Source organism: Mixophyes fleayi, chromosome 1 (genome assembly GCF_038048845.1).
Source record: "Mixophyes fleayi isolate aMixFle1 chromosome 1, aMixFle1.hap1, whole genome shotgun sequence".
Lineage (NCBI taxonomy): Eukaryota > Metazoa > Chordata > Amphibia > Anura > Limnodynastidae > Mixophyes > Mixophyes fleayi.
The window spans coordinates 308,519,191-308,542,273 of NC_134402.1; the positions used below are offsets into that span (position 1 = coordinate 308,519,191).

Genomic DNA, 23,083 nt, shown 5'->3' on the forward strand with positions numbered 1-23,083 from the left:
CTTCTGTAACTACCTTAATGGAGAGATTGAGCCCTGGCTCTGACAGATTCAACACTCTGTGAATAATTTTCCAGCACCCCCTCCCTCTCCAGTGCCCTCTGCCCTCTCCCTCCCCATCTATCCCTCTGCTGCAGCTATTGGAGAGTCCATAATGAGATAAGTGTGAGCTCACAAGCCCGCTATTTAACCCCTGCACCTAGGGCACAAGCAGCAGACAGGGGCAGCTGGGAGGCACAAGGGCAGGGAGATTGACACGCAGGGGCAGAGCAGGCTTTGCCCGGGACTTGCATGGGGATCTGTGAGAAAGGTGAGGACAGGAGGAGCTGACCACAGTGTTACACACTCAGAGTAAGTTAGACTCCTGTCTGTCTTCTGCACTATGTATGCTCTGGACTTTGTCACATTCTGTGCTTCACTTACTCTTACCCTTTCGTGTGGCACAGGTGCGGCCTGTCTAACTTGCCTCAATCTTTGTCTCACACTTACCTGCTGTCATTTAACACTATACATGAGAATGTTTTAATGCCTGAAATAAGGGTATTCTGCTGTGATAATGGGATCTGCTTTGCTATATACAGCAATCTTAAACTTTAAACTGATAAGCAAATCAATTTTCACAAGTTACAATAATAAAGCTCAACCATAAAATCTCCCTCCTCTTATAATCTACCTTATTCATCAGTGTCTTAAACGATCCCTGTACATACTAGGATTTCTTGCCTTGATATTGTTTGCATTTGCATGTCAAGTATTGGTTGCTGATGCTTCTATCTATAGTATTCTACTTATAGTTTCATCCTTTCGTTTCTGTTCTGTGCATGATAAGAAAAATATATGACTATAGGTATATATAGTCGCATTACACAGATTGACCTGAATATTATCTATATGCACTTTGAAATGAGATCTGGGTTGGAATATGTATATTCGTTTGTTATATATAGTTAAGCTATGATGTACTTTACAGGTTTCTGTGCATGTACAGAACTGCCAGTGCAACAAGGCTAAACCAAGCTATGAGATATAGTAAAGGTAACAGCGGTGGCAGCGCTGCATGGCAGAGAGAGTATTAGTCCATTTCTAGTGACACCTCTGTTTCTCTTCCGGTAATTGTGTATTTGAGAGTTTAGTAACAATATTATAGTCTTTTTACCAGTCTGATAGAGTGTTGGAGCCCCTACATTCTAAGCTCAGCTTCTGTCAGTTTGGGTGTTATTGGAACACATACAGAGGGACTGATTCATTATTTTCAATGAAAGACATACTTTGTTTAGAAAATACATGTTTTTATTATCTGTTTCTGGTCTTCACAAGTTCACATCTTTTTTTTTTACAAATGAGCATAGAAAATACAAAATTACATTCTATAAATGTTCAGTGAACAAGTCACAAAAAGAGTTGTTGTGCACATAAGGATCCTATGGAACCGCGTGGGTATGGTTATGTGCACATTACTGTCAATTACGTTAATGAAAACATTGCGCTTTTTTGCTCGCACCTCATAGAGGTGTGAGAAAAAAAAGAGCGAATATCTTTACCAAAGCATCACATGACGGAGCGATGCTTACTGTGGCACTTGGATGGTAATTGAATCTCCCCTTTAGGGGCAGATTCAATTAGCCTTGAGATTCTGTAGGTGCCTCTCGACAGGTGTCTCTGCAGGATTTTTATAGTTAAAATTTTAGCTCATTTTTGCTCCCTTGGTCCAAGATTTTTGTACCATAAATGCAGGTATTTTGCGCAGAAACACCTCACCGTAGGAACATCGCGGCCAATTGAATCTGCCCCTTAGATTGCAATGTGCATGAAGTGCTAAGATTCACCTGTGCAAAAGAAAAGTGTCCCTGGAAATTGCTGTAAAGCACCAGCCCTGTTTGCTTGTAGCTAAGGTGAGTCACAAGTACAACTGCCCCTGAGATCTCTGTTTTTAAGATAATAGCAGTACTTGGGTTAATCTGGGACTTTGTGTATACAATGTGTATACTTGTTTGAATAGGCGAGTGATAAATTAAAAGAAAATACCAGCAATACACTGGTCTTCTGAGGTGTTCTTATCTCTTTACATTTATGCTGTCATTTTATGGGAATGTTCAAATTAGAACTGGGATAAAAGTAGAACAATTGGAAAAGTGTTTACTTCATATTCACAATAAAAGAGATAAAAACATAATAAAGTTCATTGAAAATTTTGCTTGGTAAATATGTTTTTCTACTAGTTCACTAAGATTAGCTGTCTGCAAAATTCAGTACAGCAATGGGGTGGACTTTCGCCTCTGATGTGAGGCTCTTCTTTACCCTGCCCCCTCCGCTCTGTTACAGATTCTCTACCATCAAATGATCTAAACTCTTGGGGTGAGGTGTGCAGCCTTCCTCTTATCAGATACTTACAGAGAAGTTCACTTTTGGCTTATTGACCGTCTTTTTTGTCACCAACATATACTATTACACTTAACATAAATTTCATGTTTTTCCTATCTTTTCCTAGATACTTTTGGCAATGTTCATTTATTTATGGTTATAACGATATATGTCCTGTTTATTTTTCTATCCCCTTACTTTATAACCACCCTGTGTTCAACGCAAAGCAACAGTACAATATTCTTTGGTGACAGTATGGGATAAGTACGGGAACTGTCAGACAGTATCATTCAACTCTGAACACTAAATCCGGGGATAAGACAGAGCTCAGAGACGGAATTAACTGCACGTTATGGGACAAGTGAGGTCTTGAAATACATATCCTGGTGTGATCAGTGGATAACCTCAGACACTGGGGAGAATGCTGGCACTATATGTACACAGATGTTTTTATAAAGGTCCTAAATTTACTAGATACCTATATAATAGCAATAGTAAAATGAAAACAATTTGATACAGTGTGCACTTTGCTGTCCTACATTTTATTGAATGGCAAAACAGCAATATTTACTCAGAAAATTATTCAGAATTTGCTCATTTTCTGGGGTTTGTATAGTGTTGGATGTTATTGAATAAAATATACATTTCCATTCTGTGCATCACCAAAAATGCATACACCTACATCTGTATGGCGATTTTATGACTCCTTATACCTGGAGAGGAAAGGGCGGGTGAGTATAGCTCAAGTACAGTGAGGACATGTTCACATAATCGAGACTGAGGTACACCTAGATACATACACATATACCCCTGTCAGGAGGCATATCTCTTGTGGGTGCTAGTGGGCTGAGATACTTTAGCAAGCCACTTCTGATTGGCTGATTGCGATTTGACCCCTCCACTGAGGGATCAATATGCAATTCATTATTATGGCTGCTAAATTATATGAAGACGTGGAGGTCTATTAATTATTATTCCATTTGGACTGCACCAACAGATGTTTGTATTTAAGTATACTTTATATGGTAATTGCATTTATTATTAGAGATGTTCACTGACCCCCGTGTTCTGGCTTTGGTTTTGGATTTGGATCTGGATTAACTTTGTGCTTTGGTTTAGGCAAAACCACCCTTGCGTGTATTGGTTTTGGTTTTGGATCCCGATTTGTTTCTTAAATCCCTATTTTTTTTTTGCTAAAATCACATATTTTTGCTTTTTCCCCCCTACATTATTATTAACCTCAATAACACTAATTTCAAGTCATTTGCAGTCAATTTTGACCACCTCACAGGTCACAATATTATTTTCATACACTTTCAAACAAAGACTGCAGCGACCTGGCTGGATGCTAAGCGACAGAGCAATGACACAAACACACGGCAATTCCTACCACATCTAGGACACATTGCCACACAGCAGTGTCCGTAAAGAAAAGTGGTGCAATTAGCAATGGAGCAATGGAGCTCTCCTCTTTGTGTGTTACCTATATAACACCATACAATTTGACTGCAAATTCAGAAGACCAAGCCTCCCAGCCCTAGTACTTGTATTTCAGCTATGACAATTAGCAATGGAGCAATAGAGCTCTCCTCTTTGTGTGTTACCTATATAACACCATACAATTTGACTGCAAATTCAGAAGACCAAGCCTCCCAGCCCTAGTACTTGTATTTCAGCTATGACAATTAGCAATGGAGCAATAGAGCTCTCCTCTTTGTGTGTAACCTATATAACACCGTACAATTTGCCTGCAAATTCAGAAGACCAAGCCTCCCAGCCCTAGTACTTGTATTTCAGCTATGACAATTAGCAATGGAGCTCTCCTCTTTGTGTGTTACCTATATAACACTGTACAATTTGACTGCAAATTCAGAAGACCAAGCCTCCCAGCCCTACAGGGCCGTCTCTTCCATAGGGCACGATGGGCAGGTGCCCGGGGGCCCTGCAGCCCAGGGGGCCCGTCAGAGGCAGCTAAAAAAAAAAGTTCCTGAAAAAAAGAAGAAGTAGTTTTTTCTTCTTCTTTTTTTCAGGAACTTTTTTCTCTCGCTGCCTCTGACGGGCCCCCTGGGCTGCAGGGCCCATATATATATAATCTTTTTTTTTTTTTAAATATATATAGGGGCCCCGGTGCACTGCTTTGCCCGGGGGTCCCAAATGTTGTTAAGAGGGCCCTGCAGCCCTAGTATTTGTATTTCAGCAATGACAATTAGCACTGGAGAAATGGAGCTCTTCTCTTTGTGTGTTACCTATATAACACAGTACAATGTGACTGCAGATTTACACCAAGCCTGCCAGCCCTAGTATTTGTATTTCAGCAATGACAATTATCAACGGAGCAATGGAGCTCTCCTAAATGTCACTGTAGACTTTGAAGAACACTGCTACCCCTTCTCTTTCTATTCTACCTCTGACATTGCCCAACTGCTCTACAGACTACCAAGAACTGTGCTAGCCCTTCTGTGTCCCTCTGTGAAATGGCGCTCGATCGCCGTGGAGGGCGGTACTTATAGAATCCAAAAATAATGAGAGCTGAGATCCGACGACGTAACAATGACATTTTGCCTCGTTTTCAATTCTGAGGGCGCGCGAAAGTACCGTGCCGGCTCGGCTCAGTACTCGGATCTGCTAAGTTCGGTTCTCGGGGAACCGAGCCAGAGCATCTCTATTTATTATATGGTATCACATTTATTAATAAAACTGTCCAAACACTATTCTTTATTTTGTAAATGACAGATCATGACAATATTATATCATGTACAAGATGGGTAATGCAAAAGTCACATTTGTTACGAACACTGTCAAACAATCTCCTTGCTTTCTCTGCACTTTGTCTACACTATAGTGGGGCATAACTATACACACTTGCTACCTGGTGCATACATATTCACGCTAATGCGAGTTGCCATGTGTGTGTCTTTTCCCGTTCAATTCTACATGAGCACCTATATTGCCTGGCACATGCCCTATCACTTTTTTCTTTAAATGTTCCCTACACTATGCTGCAGTCTCAGGGCAGGGGCACACCTGAAATTATGCTGCCATAGTTATGCGAGAGCCCATTCTATGCCCAAAGTCACCGACTTGAAACAATAAATACACTGCAAGCTCATTTTACCCCTATTACCGATTACATTTCACATTTCATAAAGAGAGACAGCAAAAGTTCAGTAATTCAATTATCCCATTTCCACTTACATAGCAACAGTTGAATTATTCTTAAAGAGAACCTGTCACTGCACTTAATGGCTTTTATTTGCATATAACATAAGCACTATCCAATAAGAAAAATATATGGGGTTCCGCCATGACCCTGTTTAAATAAGAGGGAGGAGCTAATATAGTGTACCCTAAAGTTGATAGCTCAACTCAAAAGCCAAGTTAGGCTTCAGCATACGCTGTGCTCTCAGCTGGCCCGACTTCCTCTTTATCTGTGAGGTATCAAGAAATTTGCACCAGAAGAGAGTATTAAACACACTCTCCCAGGAGATCAGGGTCACCCTATATATATATATAACATACAATATACCAGACAGAGGATAGGAAGGTGTACTGCAGAATCAATACTACTACCATGGAAAGCTCCTATATGCACACTGCACAACTCACAATTCTATGTGAAAGTTTCAGGACCCTACAAGAACTGGAGATATTGGAGATAAAGATTTGATCCCGGGGAAGGTTTGTTTCCTGTGCACAGCAGACAGTATGCAGCTTTCAGTCTATAATGTCTGATAACAGAGAACAATAGCTTGTGCTTACCTACATAGTAAAAGCAATGTAACTTATCAAAGGCTCTATCATCGTTTAGGACCTATATATGTATTTATTTACATATATACTATATTTATGAATGGTATTGGCAGTTCTTTCATATGAGGCAATATGTATTTTAGGCTTATCGAAAATTTGATTTAGCACTAAATTCTCCAGGATAGACATTCCGGTGTATGTACTGAAGATAAACCTCAACCAATGGCGTTATTTATTGTAGACACAGGGCCACCTAGAGATAAAGCTCTGATATAGCCTAATATATAGTCCAAGTTATCTGAAATTCTCTTTCTTGATAGATAGTTGGAAGTTTTACTTCCTTAGTAATACAGGTAGAAGTTCCCTTATCAGAACTCATGATCTACTGACAGAAGCACCTGTCAGGGGCGCACGGAGGATTGTCGGGGGGAGGGGGGGTTCCCCCCCCCCGACCCCAAAAAACCCCAAAAAACAACCCGAGAGAGAGCTGCTCCGTTTCTTCAGCTCTGTCCTATACAGCAGCCGCGGCGCTGTCTAAGAAGCGTCTGCGGCGGTGCTGTATACACTACAGCACCGCCGTGGACGCTTCTTTGACAGCGCCGCGGCTGCTGTAAAGGACAGTGGCCACTTAGTTAGCGCAGGGGGTTTCTAGAGACTCAGAAACCCCCCTGCGTGTGCCACTGCCTGTGTATCAATCCGCTCCACAGTTAGATAACTCAGAATGTTAGTGATCTCATAGAATGAGCTATGTGCCTCTGTGGGTATATCTGAAACATATTCCCACCTTGAGTATTACAGCTGTATCATTTTACTTTACAATGGCCTTTGTCTTGACATGTTTAAAAACTTCTAGTTTAAAGTAATGCCAGCACTTTGAGGCACATTTATTAAATATGAACAGGTCTATTCCTAGTGAAAACAGCTGTCCTGGGAATATGTTTTTGACATACTGCGACAATGAGTCATTTTTTATTGCTATGATAAGTGGTGATAAAGACTCTCTCTTATCACCAAAGAAAGGGGCTGTTGACAATTATGTTCACAGTTGAGCAAATCAGGTTGCTTGTCCTAAGTGCAGAGTGATTGGTTCTGTGTCCAAACTGGCCACACATATCTATGACCAAATTGGATTCATCGGGTCTGTCAGGCCGTGAGACCACGTCTCCAATTAATGCAGTAACCTAATTGCCACATAGACTGACAGGGCTATTGGATGACTGAATTTGAGAGCATTGCTTATCAATCCAGATCAATACTTAATTTGGATTGCTGTTCACTTTGGGCCCACACTACATTAGGGGCCAAATTGCTCTAAAATAGGCAAATTAGAAATCTGTATAATGTGTATGCATAGTTTACCTTTCCGTAATCTATGTACTTTCTCCCCCAAATGGTCTATATTAATGAACAGTACCTTAATTTATTTACATTGTATAGGTGGACCTATCTCCTAAACACACCCTCATTGGGATCTGAACCTTATATATTTTTTAGCACCCAGTGATATCACTGAGGCAGCATAAAACCATAATTTGTGAGTCCTGAAATATTTCTGAAATACTAGTTAGTAATGAGTTGACAGGCTGCATTCTCATGAATATCAGGCCAGCCCCACAACATGGTAGCCTAGACTATACGTAGGAGGCCAATGCAGTTTAGTCTTTGTTAAATAATTTTTTCTGAAATGCCCACTTCCCATTTTACAGATTCTCTACATAACATTAGTAAAATTGGTACATGCCTATTTTTTGTGCCATTAAAGTTAGCATATGTCTTGCCAATTGTTGCACTCTCACTAAATCTGATGCCTCTTTTATCCACAGATGGCGCTCTCAGATCTTCCCAGCACCCCCTTAGCTCTTGAATACCTCAATGACTTTGACCTGATGAAGTTTGAGGTTAAGAGAGAGCCGCCCGAACCAAGGGCTACCCGTCTGGCCCCTCCACCATCTCTGGGCTCGACTCCATGTAGCAGTGTACCACCATCACCAACATTCAGTGACACCCCTGAGCCAGCAGGACCACCTCGTCCCAGTCTAGAAGAGCTTTACTGGATGGCAGCACTACAGCAGCAGATGGGTGGGGAAGGACTACCACTAACCCCAGAAGATGCTGTAGAAGTGTTGATGGGTGGTGGAGCACCTTCTCTGCAAGGGATGGAGGGGGGGTACAGGACTGGGGGGCAGCACCCCCACAACACTCACTCTGCTGGTTACTTGCTGAGTCCCGAAGATATGAACTCACAGCAGCACCAGGTAAAGAAAACTAAACAAAAAAATTATGGGTTAAGTTGTGTTACAGTTGTGTGCACCTTTATAATAGCACTGAGCAACGTATGTTGTGGCCTAAACTTTGATGATCAACAACACAATAACTTATATGTGTGTTGTGTCTATTGTCTGTAATGTGTCACTATAATTCTGAAGATTAGATGGATATTATAAAAAGTTCTTATTGTTGACAACACAATTGTGATTATATAGCATGTGAGAACATACGTGTGTGACACTGCGTGTGACAGGATTTGTCAGTACGGTTATATCCATAAAGCCGGACATGTCACTGATCACTTAATCTGTTAATATTAAGAGATTGAGAAGAGGGAAAGACAGAGATGAAGATAAAGAGTGGAGATGAACAAGAGTAGAGACATAACAATAAGGAGAGAATTACCAGACTGCAAAATGATGTAAACATTTATAACAGTACAACTTTGGTGGGGACTGTAAAATAAAATATAAATAAATATATACAGTTCTTTTTGTATTATGTACTATTGTTCACACTGAACAGAGAAACCTGAATATAAAAAAAACAAAATAAAAGTAAGTCTTTCTGACATGCATTATACTACCTTATTCACATCCACCTGATTTCTCATCCTTCTTGTCCGCTTAACAACCTGCTGCCTATCTAAAAAACATTAGCTTTACTCACCCAGATTGGCTGCATGTGTGAAAAGCATTGACATGACTAATGGGCACTGCTTCTCTTACCTCTTAGTAGTCTTCTTTTAAAAGCCTTTATCTATATACTTCCTATTTATGTTATAGGTATAGTATATAAATTGCATATTATCTACTGCCCCCCCCCCCTCCCGCCCCCCCAAGAAAATAATCTTTATTTTGAGGAAGTGGAACAGTAGTCATTTTTTAAAAAAAAGGTCCCTACTGAAAAAATGTAATTGAGAAATCATTTTTTTAAGACCGTTACTTTTGTGAACACCATCATGCATCATACTTTATTCTAGATAAATGGCCCCCCCATACTTGATGCCAGTGGAGTCACTGACAATAACCCCCATATAGAAGCAACAAAAAAAAAGCCCCAACACCAGTCAAAAGTGTCAGAGAGGCTGTTTTACCAAAGGCTGAACATAAGAACCTATGTTTTTGCATTATTTGTCACACACAGACTTTTTATACTGAATGGAGAAAACTTCATGGCACAATTGTGTCCCAATTTTATGTTTGAAAGAAAAAAAATCATAGCCATATTCATGTTTATCTTTCCATTAATTGTATAGATCATCATCATCATCATTTATTTATATAGCGCCACTAATTACGCAGTGCTGTACAGAGAACTCATTCACATCAGTCCCTGCCCCATTGGAGCTTACAGTCTAAATTCCCTAGGATAGACAGACACTGACAGAGAGGGAGACAGACAGACAAAGGGAGAGACTAGGATAAATTTTGATAGCAGCCAATTAACCTACTAGTATGTCTTTGGAGTGTGGGAGGAAACCGGAGCACCCGGAGAAAACCCACACAAACACAGGGAGAACATACAAACTCCACACAGATAAGGCCATGGTCGGGAATCGAGCTCATGACCCCAGTGCTGTGAGGCAGAAGTGCTAACCACTAGGCCACTGTGCTGCCCAGATGTAATATGGATTCACTTCTGCAATGTCTTCCAAACTTAAAATTTAACTGGGCTTCTCCTTCGCAGAGTCCTGGGCAAAGTTTTCACAGGGCTCCTCGGATTCTGTGCAGTAGGATCCAGCTTATTTGGCTGGTTAAAAGTGTTAACCAGCTGAATATGTCTGCCAGATAGCTGGGGTGACCTCAAGGATCGACAGGAAGTTGCATGTTCTGTATTACAGCAAGGCTGGAGCACTGGGAAAACTGTTTTTACATATATATTCATAAAAAACACACATTCTCCAACTTTCAAGTTAGTTTGGTTATTGGATGATATGTAATATTAATAAGTAAATACAAATATTCTGAGAATGATGTCTAATCTAGTGTAGAATAGTTATCGGATAACAGTGAGAATGTAACTACTTGTAAAAACAAGTATTCTGTGATGTACATTTCTTTGTTATATGAATACATAATGCTTAGAAGTGATGTAGTGATTCTGATTGGTACAGCTACTTATCTATATGTTAGATCATTGCTCTAGTGCTCATTTACTCACTTTGCATTTAGATGCAAATTTTAAACTAAACCATTCCTCCCAACTGTCCCGATTTCCGTGGACAGTCCCAATTTTAGGGGTCTGTCCTGCCCGGGGACATGTTTGTCCTGCGGGTGGGAATATTGGGGAAAGATAGGTATTTAGTGTGCAGCCTAGCGCAGCCCTATGTGGACGAGGTCATGCCCCAGGTGCATTGTGTACACCCTCTTCCCCCATTACGATGTGACCATGACCCCTGTTCCGCTATTAGGGACAGACATGTTGAGAGGTATGACTAAACCATACCAGCCAATCAGACACTTGCTTTGTCAACTTGCACTAGACAGAAAAAATCAGCACATATACACCTGAACTGCTCACCATGCCCCCTTTTATTAACTTACACGTCTTTTGCACAACACAAACCTTCGGCATTGTGTACTACGTATAGCCTGATATTATACACTATACAGTATTATACTCTCCGCAGTGAAATCATATGTGTTCTAACAAAACATCTGGGCCATGTAGCTTTATTTTGTTCCTCTTCTTGTATTTGCTAAGTAGAGTTACATACTTGGGTTCTGGCATTTAGGCTGTCTGAATTACTTGACATCTTGCGCACACATGACAGCACTTCCCTTCCTCCGGCTGACAGCATGTGGGTAGGCAAGAAAACACTGCCTGTCTGAAAAAAAATCCTTTTACTCCACCACACCTGGTATGTTAAGAGCATTGCAATGAATAATAGCCACTGTTAAGCAGCCCAACCTGGATGCATATAATCATACCTTTCTTAAACCTTAAATTACTGTACATAACTTAACAACTAAAATAACGACACAGAGACTTGAGTAAGTTGGCAAAAATTAGGTTGGTTTATTAATGCTCTGTAAATTGGTGGCGGAGAAAGTGCACTGCGGGACAACAAATGACTGATACTAAGAACCAAGTGTGGTACCGGCCAACTGGGACTTAACATCCACTTAACAAACCGGGTCTAAACCCTTACTGCTTGGCCGGCGCTAAATCTGGCGGCAGGTGATTACCGCCCTTCTTGCTTATCAACCATCAAGGATCCCTCCCACAAAAAAGATCCAGAGTTACTTTACATCGCAAGGGGCAGTGCCTGAGGCCAATCAGTGATAGCGCCGTATTCATCAGCCGCTGTCCGCAGTGGCCTTCCTCCTCTGTGACGCAGAAAAAAGAGCATGGTTAAAACACATATACAACCTACCAAACCTTCATTTTAGGGCGGGTGGGTGGGATCTCGTGTCGATAACTGTACACTCCCACTTTCCTGGTGATATATATAAGGTGCCCCAGCCCTCCCAAAACCCTTCTTATTGGTCGGTCTGGCCCTGAGGTATATTAACCCATTCAGGTAAGTGTAAAGTTAATGATAAGCACACAGGCCTGCTGCTTAAGTGCTTTCGTCTTCAGGGACTCTCTTGTCATTTTTTTAACACATATCCTACCACGAAAGAGAAAGCAAGAAAGTATCTTTCAGCTGCATGTATTTGGTTTCAGCCCTGACGTCTGTTCATGATCTTTGAGTCAGAGCTAGTCAGTTAGGACACTCCTCAGTGGTCACTGATTGCAGAGGAAGATGTATATTGAGAAGTGGGGTGTTCCAAAACCTCTCTGCTAACTACTTATATGTCATGTGACTGTGGTTGCTACTCAGCAAACTGTAAATCATTAATAGCAGTTGGGGGAAAATCACAAGGAAAATAAACAGTGCCATGTTTTAACAGGTAATCAGAGTGATTTATGACTTTTTAAAATAACAATGTAATATATATGGTAACAAAACAAAGATTTATTGTGCTGCATAAAATAAGGATATACAGAAAGCTATTCCCGTGATGAAATGACTTTCTATTTCTACAATCTGCAAGGTATTCACAGTACAATTTACCCTTTTTGTAAAGAAGATAGCTTTCACGCTTCTTAGATTAGAGATATTAACGTTCATGTGTTAATGGAAAGAGATATTTATCACATACTTGCTGCTTTATATCAACAGTTAAATAGTTTTTGTAACATTCTACTCTCATTCTACAGCTGTCACCTTTGTCTGAACGTTTCTCTGACGAACAATTGGTAGGGATGTCTGTGCGGGAGTTAAATCGCCAGCTCCGCGGTTTCAGTAAAGAGGAAGCTTTGCGGCTAAAGCAACGCAGACGCACGTTGAAGAACAGAGGCTATGCCCAGTCCTGCCGGTACAAGCGGGTGCAGCAGCGTCATGTCCTGGAAACCGAGAAGTGTCAGCTCTCTCGCCAGCTTCAACAACTCCAGCAAGAGGTGGCGCGGGTGACCCGAGAGAGGGATGGTTGGAGAGCCCGATATGAGAAACTGCTGAATGCAACAGGAGGGGGGGCTGGGGCAGATGTTCTGGCTGCCGGGGGAGACACGGGGCCTGGAGCTGAGCTCTTCCTGTGATACTCAAATGAAAAACTGAACCTAAAATCCAAAGTCATTACCATTACGGGAGACAGACCTGACTAAAAATAAGACACTCTTTATAAAAAGTCCTTTGTGTGTAACATAAAGGCCCCAACAAATGTTCCTTCACTTCCCATCGCATTTCAGTACAAAAAATATGTAAGCTCATATATTAGGTGCCCTTTAATACTCCATGAAACCACCAGCAGAGGACTGACCTTGGTTTATTGTAGTCATTCCCAACTAATGCTTTAAGTTCTCACTCTGGCAGAATAAGAGGCTTTATGGAGAGGTTCACCAACAACAATCTACAATTTTACATAAGAATTCTATTCATTGTTTTCTACATAAAATAAGTTATGAGACCTCTACCTAACCCGCAATGACAATTGAGTGAAATCCAATTATCCAGGACTGGCTGAGCCTGTCCTCCGGGGCTCTCTCCTCTTTATCTACCATTCTCCCCATCTACGGGAGCTGTAGACATTTCTGGTTTTATTTGAGGGAAACATTAAATTATTGAATTTTTTTTATGTGTGTGATTGTGTTTAAATATAATGCAACACTTTGCAGGCTCCTCTCCCTGCACTTAAGGGGCAAAGCTAGTGTGCTACTAGGCAGACTTGGCTGTGTGTTGTGAAGTTTTAAGCATTGTTTTTTTTTTCTCTCCAATATAATTATTATTATTTTGTATTCGAAAAAAATTATAACGAAAAAAAAATATCTATTTAAACCTAGAAAAATAAAATATGCAGAGTTTTTACAGCAGAATCACGTTTAACTGATTTATTGCTGTGATCTACCAGTTGTATGTAAACCCCCTTATGTTATGTACTTGATATAGAATATATGACTTACTTGTATCGCTAGTTACACTGCAAACTCTATGGGGTATATTTACTAAACTGTGGGTTTGAAAAAGTGGAGATGTGGACTATAGCAACCAATCAGATTCTAACTATCATCTATTTAGTACAATCTACAAAATGACAGCTAGAATCTGATTGGTTGCTATAGGCAACATCTAACTTTTTCAAACCTGCAGTTTAGTAGCTATACCCCCATGACTGTGTTGAATATTCAGTTTTGGTGGAGTTCCAGAAGTTATATATAAAAGATCAATACTTCTTACCTGCGTTCTGGCAGCTCCCCCCTCACACGTCTGATGTGGTTAGGTGAGGCTTTCCTTTCCTTGCACCATGTTAGTCAGTAATGCTAGACAATAGACAGCATATTTCCTATTTCCTTTATGAGACTGTATGGTTAGAAACAACGAGGAGATTTCCCCGTTTTCAGCCGCAGTCCAGGAATGGTCTCCTTACTTCTGGCCTATGTATCCGTTTTCATATAAGTGCAAAAAACAGGAACATATCCGTGTGTGACCGTGGTGTGTATGTATGACTGGAAAGTGTCCTATGTGCACTTGTGTTGCTGGATGTTATCCCTTCCACTGAATTCTGAATCTCGTGGGGCATCTCTCCATCTCTGTCTAGGTCATCCAGTACCTGATTCATGTATACATTCCCTCCTACCACAATAACTCAGGTATGTTTACCATAATTACACTATAACACACACAAACTTCCAAACTTTGATTCCTTCAATTATGCGTCACACCAGGCAATTGCCTGGGTGCTTGTGCTAAGTTCATTTCTCAAAGTCCTCTTGCAGCTATACTTACCCTGTGAAAGCTATCTATCCATTCTAAGTGACTCTTTAAGAACACATTAAGGTTCTCTACCTTATTTTTTTTTTTTAAAAAAAAATACATAGTTCTATGAGTAAAAAAGGTATTTTTATGTGCCTAATATGGCAAAAAATTACATACTTAAGTTTTTTTGGCATTATAGTCAAAATGTAAATATGTCATTCTCTTTAGAACACCACTCTTGCTAGTTTTGTCCCATGATTTAAGTTGCCATTATAATGAGGGAGCACTGTATTTGACTATCAGCTGCTGATTTTCCTACAGTGAGCTCCAATTGGCTGCCTTGAGTTAGGTAACTAGAAAAAGGCAGCAATTGGCACTACTAACCAATGGGGATGTGTATTAATTAGCACTGCATCTGTCACCAGATTTTTTTAGTTTTACAATTGTAATTACATTTTTTTAATGTTATTTATTATTGGTGGTACAATTATCAACTGTTACTACTGTTACTGTCCTCACTGGATATCAGAGACTTTTCTAGCAGTGGAATTACATTTTATCTAGTAATTGTGTTACATTTTGAATTTTTATTGATATTAAGTGTGTTACATCGTATCCTGAGTTACATATCTTTTCCTCACCACAGATACTTTAATGGTTTGCTGATAAATATGCACTTCTCTATTTCCTTATTTTGTCTGTTTGCATGATGGCGTTAGGGTCATCTTCTTCTTTTTTGACCTGTGGACAGGCCAAACCCTTTTAGCGACACAGTGTTAAGTTGATATCCTATGTACCATTTGAGTGCTTCCATTCAACTCGCGGATTTGCTAACATTACATTTAGTCACAAATGTGAATTAAACCATAGCAACCAATCAGCAATTAGCTGTAAACTGTTTGTTGCAGCCTAGACAGCAAGGCTGTCTAATTGCAGGTCAGCAGCGCAAATTATGTTCTGTCAACTTATGCTTAAACAGACATATTTTAATGGATCTGTACAAATTTGCAAACATGCAAAAGCCAGTGCACAGTGATTTTCTAGGAGTCTCAAAAGTCTCAAAAACTGTGATGGGTGTACACTTCATCATTATCATCATCATCCATCATCGTAGCGCTGTACAGAGAACTCACTCACATCAGTCCCTGCCCCATTGAAACTTACAGTCTAAATTCCCTAACACACAGACACACACACACAGACATACAGAGAGAGAGAGAGAGAGACCAAGGTTAATTTTCTATGTACAAGGTGTATACCTTTGGGCAAAATGAAATGTGCTGTGTATACAGTTTTTTCTGGTTAATAAATGAGAACTTTTAAAATCAATTGACTAATTGGTTGCTATAGTTTAGTGCAAATATGCATCCAAAAGCAATGTTACTAGATAACCCTCAATTATTCAAATGAGATCTTGATTCGGGTAAGTTGGAAGGCAATTCCTCATTAGGCACAGGAGTTTGTTTTCATTTTGTAAACTGCACTAGAAAAATGTCACAATCTGGTATGGGTAGTATGGGTCAGAGCACAAATGTTCACATGATTAGCTAGGCCCCAATTACATATGGACAAGCAGGAGATGAAGATTGAAAGCAAATGTTGTTTTGATTCTAGTCAAAACAAGATCTTTCCGGGTCCATGATTTATAAACACAAACATACCCACATCTTGCTAAATATGTGTGTTTTGTACAGAAAACTACAAGAGAACTGCTGAATTCATATTTTTTTATTGCAAAACTGGCCAATTATTGGCCATTGGTAGTCATATTTAAGATGGAAATAGCACTGACGAAAATAATACTGACACCAAAATCCTGTAAATACTGACATGGAGAAAATACCAACAGTGCAAATACAGACATGTAGAAAGTACCTACACGGATAGAATACTGACTGTGTGATTTATGACAGTGAAAATGCCGACAATCACACTGCCGGCATTAAAAAGGCAATGCAAGCGGGTCTGGCAGCTGTACAACCGCTAGACCCGCCAGAGGTAAGCTGTAAAAAAAAAAAAAGTTAAAAATAAAAAAAAAAGGCGTAATTCCCACCTACTTAATCATATTAGTGCTGCCAGCCTACTGCTGATCGGAGGAAAGTTATGGGCACAAACAGCGTGGGGACCCCCCCTATTTTTCTCCAGTCCGTTGCTTAGCCAGCTGGGGCTGGTGGCACTATAGCAGGGGAAACAGCAGCAGGGGAGCCCCCTGCCATAATGCCAACCAGCACTAAGGCTCTTCCCTCACCCCAGGACAGTGAGTGTGGAGTAATAAATATGTAAAAATTAATTAATGAATTAAACACGATTTAACATTGGTAAACTACAGGTCCCAGCAAACCCTGGCTGCCATGAACAGTCTGGGTATGCTGGTACTTGAATTAATACAAGCACCTGTATAACGATGGCTGCCAGGGCATGCTGGCACTTGCGGAACCAAAGTGCCAGCATGCCCTGACACCTAGGGCCTGCTGTCTCCTGAATATATACTTACCAACTCTTCTTAGAGGCGTGGGAAGAACCCTATTGCTGTGAGTAAGGGGCTGGGGACATTTTCTTTGTGGACCCCAACTCCCTAGGGAATCCAGCCCCGTGCTGAGCAGCTTAGGGCTAGTTAGCACCATGGGACCCCTGCTGTGGGTTTTTCTGCTATGGTGCCGCAGACCTTGCTAGCTAAGCAGCTCGCATTGCCATTTTAATGCCGTCAGTGTGATTTTCGGCATTTTCACTGTCATCAATCACACTGTTGTATTTTCTCTGTGTAGGTATTTTCTCCATGTGTGTATTTACACTGTAGCTATTTTCTACTTGTCAGTATTTAGACTGTCAGTATTTTCTCCATGTAGATTTGTTATCCAAGTCAGTATTTGCACTGTAGGTATTTTCTCCTTGTCACTAATTACACTATTGGGAGTTTCTTGTCAGTATTATTTCCATCAGTATTATTTCCGTCTGAAAATCATACCCAAACCCATGAGGTGACAACTGAATCCACAGAACACACTGGAGGTGGCAACCGGTACCTCAGTAGGGAAAGAAGGTGAAAACTGCACCTTCAGCGCAGAGAGGAGATGTAGACTGTAACCTCAATATGGACAGGAGGCCTCAATCTTCAATATCCTCCTTCAATCTCCCATCTGTCCTTCACGTCCTTCCCAAATCAGAGTGCAGCATGTGGTATATAAATCAGCGCAGGAAGGAGGCAGCAAGCAGAACCTCAGCACAGGCAGTATGAGGCGACATGAAACTCCTTATGGAAAGAAGGTGGCAAGTGGAAACTCAGCACAGATAGAAGTCAGAGACTGGAAAATCAACACAGATAGGAGGTGTCGACTGTACCCTCAGTTTGAACTGAAGACAGTGACAGTAACCTCAGCGCATCAGCACCTTGGTACATAGAGAAGGTTGGGAATGGAACTACAGCATGAATAGGAGTCGGCCAGTAGAAACTTAAGGCGGTCAGGTGGTGGCGACCGAAACATCTGCAAAATGGGGATAGATCCCAAGAAGAGGTTACACTCTTCTAATGCACTCAGTACCTCTTATTGGGGACAGAAAAATTAAAAAAAAACATAAACAGCTGGCAGAGACTGGAATTTCAGCATGAACAAGAGGTGGCGAACGGATCCTCAACAAGGACATGAGGCAGCGACTGAAACCTCAGAACACTGTGGAGGTAGCAACCGGTACCTTAGTACAGAGCTACAATGGAAACTGCATTCTCAGCAAGCAAATTAGGCTTCGACAAAAACCGCGGAACACACTGGAGGTGGGAACCGAAAACTCAGTAGAGATGGAAGGTGAAAACTGCACCATTAGTATGAAGAGGAGATGTAGACTGGAACCTCAGAATGGACAGGAGACCTCATTCTTCATTATCCTCCTTCACTCTCCCCTCTCTTTTTCTCGTCCTTCCTGATTCATAGTGCAGCGTGTGGTATAAAAATAGGCGCAGAAAGGGGGCAACAAGAAGAAAGTCAGCACAGGCAGTATGAGGCGACATGTAACTCTTTATGGAAAGAAGGTGGCAAGCGGAACCTCAGCACAGATAGAGTCAGAGACTGGAAAATCAACACAGATAAGAGGTGGCGACTGTAGCCTCAGTACGAACTGAAGACAGTGACAATAACCTCAGCGTGGTCAGGAGGGCTTGGGCAGCATCTTGGTACATACAGAAAGGGGAGAATGGAACCGCAGCATGAAAAGGAGACGGGAAGTAGATTGTTAAGGCAGTCAGGTGGCGGAGACCTCTGCAAGATTGGGTTGGATACCCACAAGAGGTTCTTTCCAATGCACTGTGTACCACTAATTGGGGACAGAAGTGGTTTGCAAAGATTAAAAAAAAACATCCTGGTGGCGGCGACTGGAATTTCACCATAAACAACGGCGGCGAACGGTTACTCAGCAGGAATAGGAGGTGGCGACTGAAACCTCAGAACACACTGGAGTTGATGACAGCAACCTCTGTATGGAGTGCAGGTGGCGACCGCATCCTTAACATGGCCATGAGATGGAGAGCGGATCCTCACAAAAGACAGGAGGTTGTGATTGGAACCTTAGTGTCAACAGGAAGTGTCGACAAGAACCTATGCAACATGGGACTGGGTATGCCCTGCCCCAAGACGAGGTTGACTGTCAAACATAAAATAACACATACTTTAAAGATTACTGTGATAACTAGGACTACTTGTAAACACTAACATTAACAACTGTCAATCTCCCTCTGGTTTTAAATCCTCCCTAGCTGTAACTATACCCCAAAGTGTAGGCTACCCCAGCTACATTGGTAAGCATGCCCTAGCCCCCAGGAAGAGGTTCCACCCTCCCAAATACCTCTGTACTTCTTACTGGGGGCATGGGTGACTTACAAACATAATAAATATACATTTTAAAAATAACAGAGATTTACTAACTAAGTAAACACTAGAATCAACAAATACTAACACAAAGCATTTTAAAGTAAAATCCTGTCAAATATAGAGGACAGAAACTACACTAACGTGGAATAGTTAGTTTCCTTCATTGGCTCTCATCTTAAAACCTGCAGCTGTCACAGAGGTCTTCATCTGAGCCTGCTATGACTCTAGTTATTCTTTGATGCTGTGTGAAGTCCTGCTACATGGACATGAAGAGGAGCCCTCTTACTGGGATCCAACTACTTCCTAGCTGTAGAAAAAAAGATTACATGGCCATCGCCTGCCTCCTGTACCCAATGTTCTTTGTGTGTCCTATCCATGGTGGAATCTTTGGGAATACCATTCCCCCAAGGGGAGGTTCCACCCTCCTAATGCCCCCTGTACCTCTTATTGGGGATAGGAGAGGCAATCAAACACAAAAAATACATACTTTTAATTATAACTGTGATTACTTGTAAACAATAACTTCAACAATTTAACAGAAGCTTTTTTCATTTAAAGTTTACAAAAATAATCCAATCAATGCACAATGCAAAATGTGTTGCAAGTAAATTAAAGCAGGTATTATACTATAGTGCATAAAAATCTACCCTACAATAGTCATACATATATGATACAGAGAAAATTCTATTATACTATTTGTATAAAGGTATTGTACTGTTTGCATAAAAATCTGTCCTGCACTAGTCATAGATATACAATACAGAGAGAATTCAAGATATATTAAAATTCAATATATACAATGTACTATTTCTTCTTTTATCTTACCTCTTCATCCTCTTTCTCCTCCTTCCTATATCCTTCTCCTCTTTCCTGAGTCACAGTGCAGCTGGGGCTGAATTGGAGTCAGATAAGGCAGGAGGTGGCGACCAGAACCTCAGTATGGAGCAGTGGTGGAGACTGGATCCTCAGCATTCACAGGAGTAGGTGAGCGGTACCTTAGAATGGATAGGAGGCGGTGACTGGAATCACAGCAAAAACAGGAGGTGGTGAACAGTAACTCAGCACATACAGGAGGTGGTGAACGGTAACTCAGCACATACAGGAGGTGGTGAACGGTAACTCAGCACATACAGGAGGTGGTGAACGGTAACTCAGCACATACAGGAGGTGGTGAACGGTAACTCAGCACATACAGGAGGTGGCGATTGGGTCCTCAGCACGGACAGGAGGCAGCGAGAAGAACCTGAGAGAAGACAGAAAGGAGCAACTGAAACTTCAGCATGAACAAAAGATGACCAATGGATCTTGAACAAGGACATGAGGCGGAAACTGAAATCTCAGAACACACTGGATGTGGGAACCGAAACCTCAGTAAAGGATAGAAGGTGTAAACTGCCTCTTCAGCACGGAGAGGAGATGGAGACTATAACCTCAAAACAGACAGGATGCCTTATTCAATATCCTCCTACACTGTCCCCTCTGTCTTTCTCATCCTACACGAATTATAGTGCAGCTTGTGCTATAAAAATCAGCACATAAAGGGGGCAACAAGCAGAACCTCACCACAGGCAGTATGAGGCAACATGAAACTCTTTATGGAAAGAAGGTGGCAAGCGGAACCTCAGCACAGAAGTCAGAGACTGAAAAATCAGCAAAGATAGGACGTGGTGATTGTAGCCTCAGTACGAACTGAAGACAGTGACAGTAACCTCAGCATGGTCAGGAGGCTTTGGGCAGCAGCTTGGTACATACAGAAGATGGAGAATGGAACCGCAAAATGAATAGGAGTAGAACCTTCGGGCGGTCAGGTGGTTGCAACTAGAACCTTTGTAAGATAGGGTTGGATCCCAAGAGTTCCACCCTTCTAATGCACTCTGTATCTCTTCTTGGGGACAGAGGTGGCTTACATAGATTAAAAAAATATATATACAGGTGGCGGCGACTGGCATTTCAGCATGAGCACGAAGTGTCGGACGGTTCCTCAGCAGGGATAGGAGGTGGCGACTGAGACCTCAAAACACACTGGAACTGGTGACCACAACCTCAGTATGGAGTGAAGGTGGCGACCGCATCCTCAGCACAGCTGTTAGAAGAAAGAAGAAAAAATAAATTAAATTGCATGTGCAATAGGAAATATCGCCAGGTCGGTTCAGCTGCCCGGTGATAAGGGCCCGGTGTCAGAGGAATGGAAGTAACAGTGGCAGAGTGAGAAGGCAGGATATATATATATATATATATATATATATACATACAAGTTAACCCGTGCATGATACTCATGCATTCTAGTCAAATCAAGCTACTTAAGGTCTTAAAAAGGTTCTTGTCATGCATTTGGACCTAGCCCAGGCCTCCTCAGGGGAAGAGCGTTAGTTCCCGACGCAAGCGGCTTTTTTAATGTGTGTTCATGAGGTAAAATTACCTCACGAAAATGAGTTTGACCCCTCAACTCGTAAATTTAGCCTTTACTACCCATCCCACGGGGGGAAGGGGGGATGATGGAAGTTAACTGACTTCACTATTCTAATTTTTTTGTCAAATAATGTCAGTATACCAAATTTCAGGTCAATTGGATGAGCCCTTTCTGAGAAAATAGTTTTTTCCACACACACACACACTAACGCACGCCTCTACACATGTGTGTTCATGAGGTAAAATTACCTCACGAAAATGAGTTTGACCCCTCAACTCGTAAATTTAGCCTTTACTACCCATCCCACGGGGGAAGGGGGGATGATGGAAGTTAACTGACTTCACTATTCTAATTTTTTTGTCAAATAATGTCAGTATACCAAATTTCAGGTCAATTGGATGAGCCCTTTCTGAGAAAATAGTTTTTTCCACACACACACACACACACACTAACGCACGCCTCTACACATGTGTGTTCATGAGGTAAAATTACCTCACGAAAATGAGTTTGAGCCCTACCAAATTTCAGCCCTTTTTGAATTTTTTTCCCCACACACACTAAGAATTTAGTAGGTCAGTGTACAACTCTGCCCAGCAGGTGGCGCTGCAACTTGGGGTTTTTTTTCCACACACACACAGACGCCACTAAGCATTTATATATTAGATATATATATATATATATATATATATATATATATATATATATATATATACTTTAAAAGTACTTATATATATTTATACTCTAAAAGTATTTATATTTTTACAGTAAAAATATATTTTCACTGTAAAAACCTTAAAACAGTCACCTGCTGGCATCCATAACTGACCTTCACCATTCCTCATAACTGAGTGTCCTTCATCTGCTGGTTCTAGAGGAGGCTTTTTCTTTTGTGGTTATCTGTCCATTTGCAGTAATAGTATGGTGGCACGGCTAAGGATGTTATTGGATCCCCAACCTCTTCATAGGTGGTAAAGCAGAGGGTGGTGGAGACAGAACACGCTGGGATAAGTTCAGATGACAGTCACAATGAGAAAAACACAGACGATGGAGTAGTGTTGCAACTTTAGTATATTGTTCAATGGTGCAACAACAGTAATAAGTATTGTACAACTCAGCTATGCTGAGTACACAGAAACTCATAAATAAAATAATCACAGCAGTACTTCAGGTGGTAACCATAGGCAACAGCATGCAAAC

General features: G+C 41.2%; 1 protein-coding gene across 2 annotated transcripts; it reads left to right on the top strand.

The window, feature by feature from the left end:
- Positions 1 to 202: 202 nt before the first annotated feature.
- NRL (neural retina leucine zipper) lies at positions 203 to 13,495 on the top strand. Of its 2 annotated transcripts, none has more exons than XM_075211445.1 (3): positions 203 to 348; positions 7,932 to 8,363; positions 12,586 to 13,495. In XM_075211445.1, the coding sequence occupies exons 2-3, from the start codon at positions 7,932 to 7,934 to the stop codon at positions 12,961 to 12,963; spliced, it is 810 nt and encodes a 269-aa protein (XP_075067546.1). In that variant the 5' UTR covers positions 203 to 348; the 3' UTR covers positions 12,964 to 13,495. The 2 variants fall into 2 exon arrangements, with proteins under 2 accessions (XP_075067546.1, XP_075067547.1); XM_075211446.1 differs by having other exon boundaries at positions 203 to 307.
- Positions 13,496 to 23,083: the final 9,588 nt, after the last annotated feature.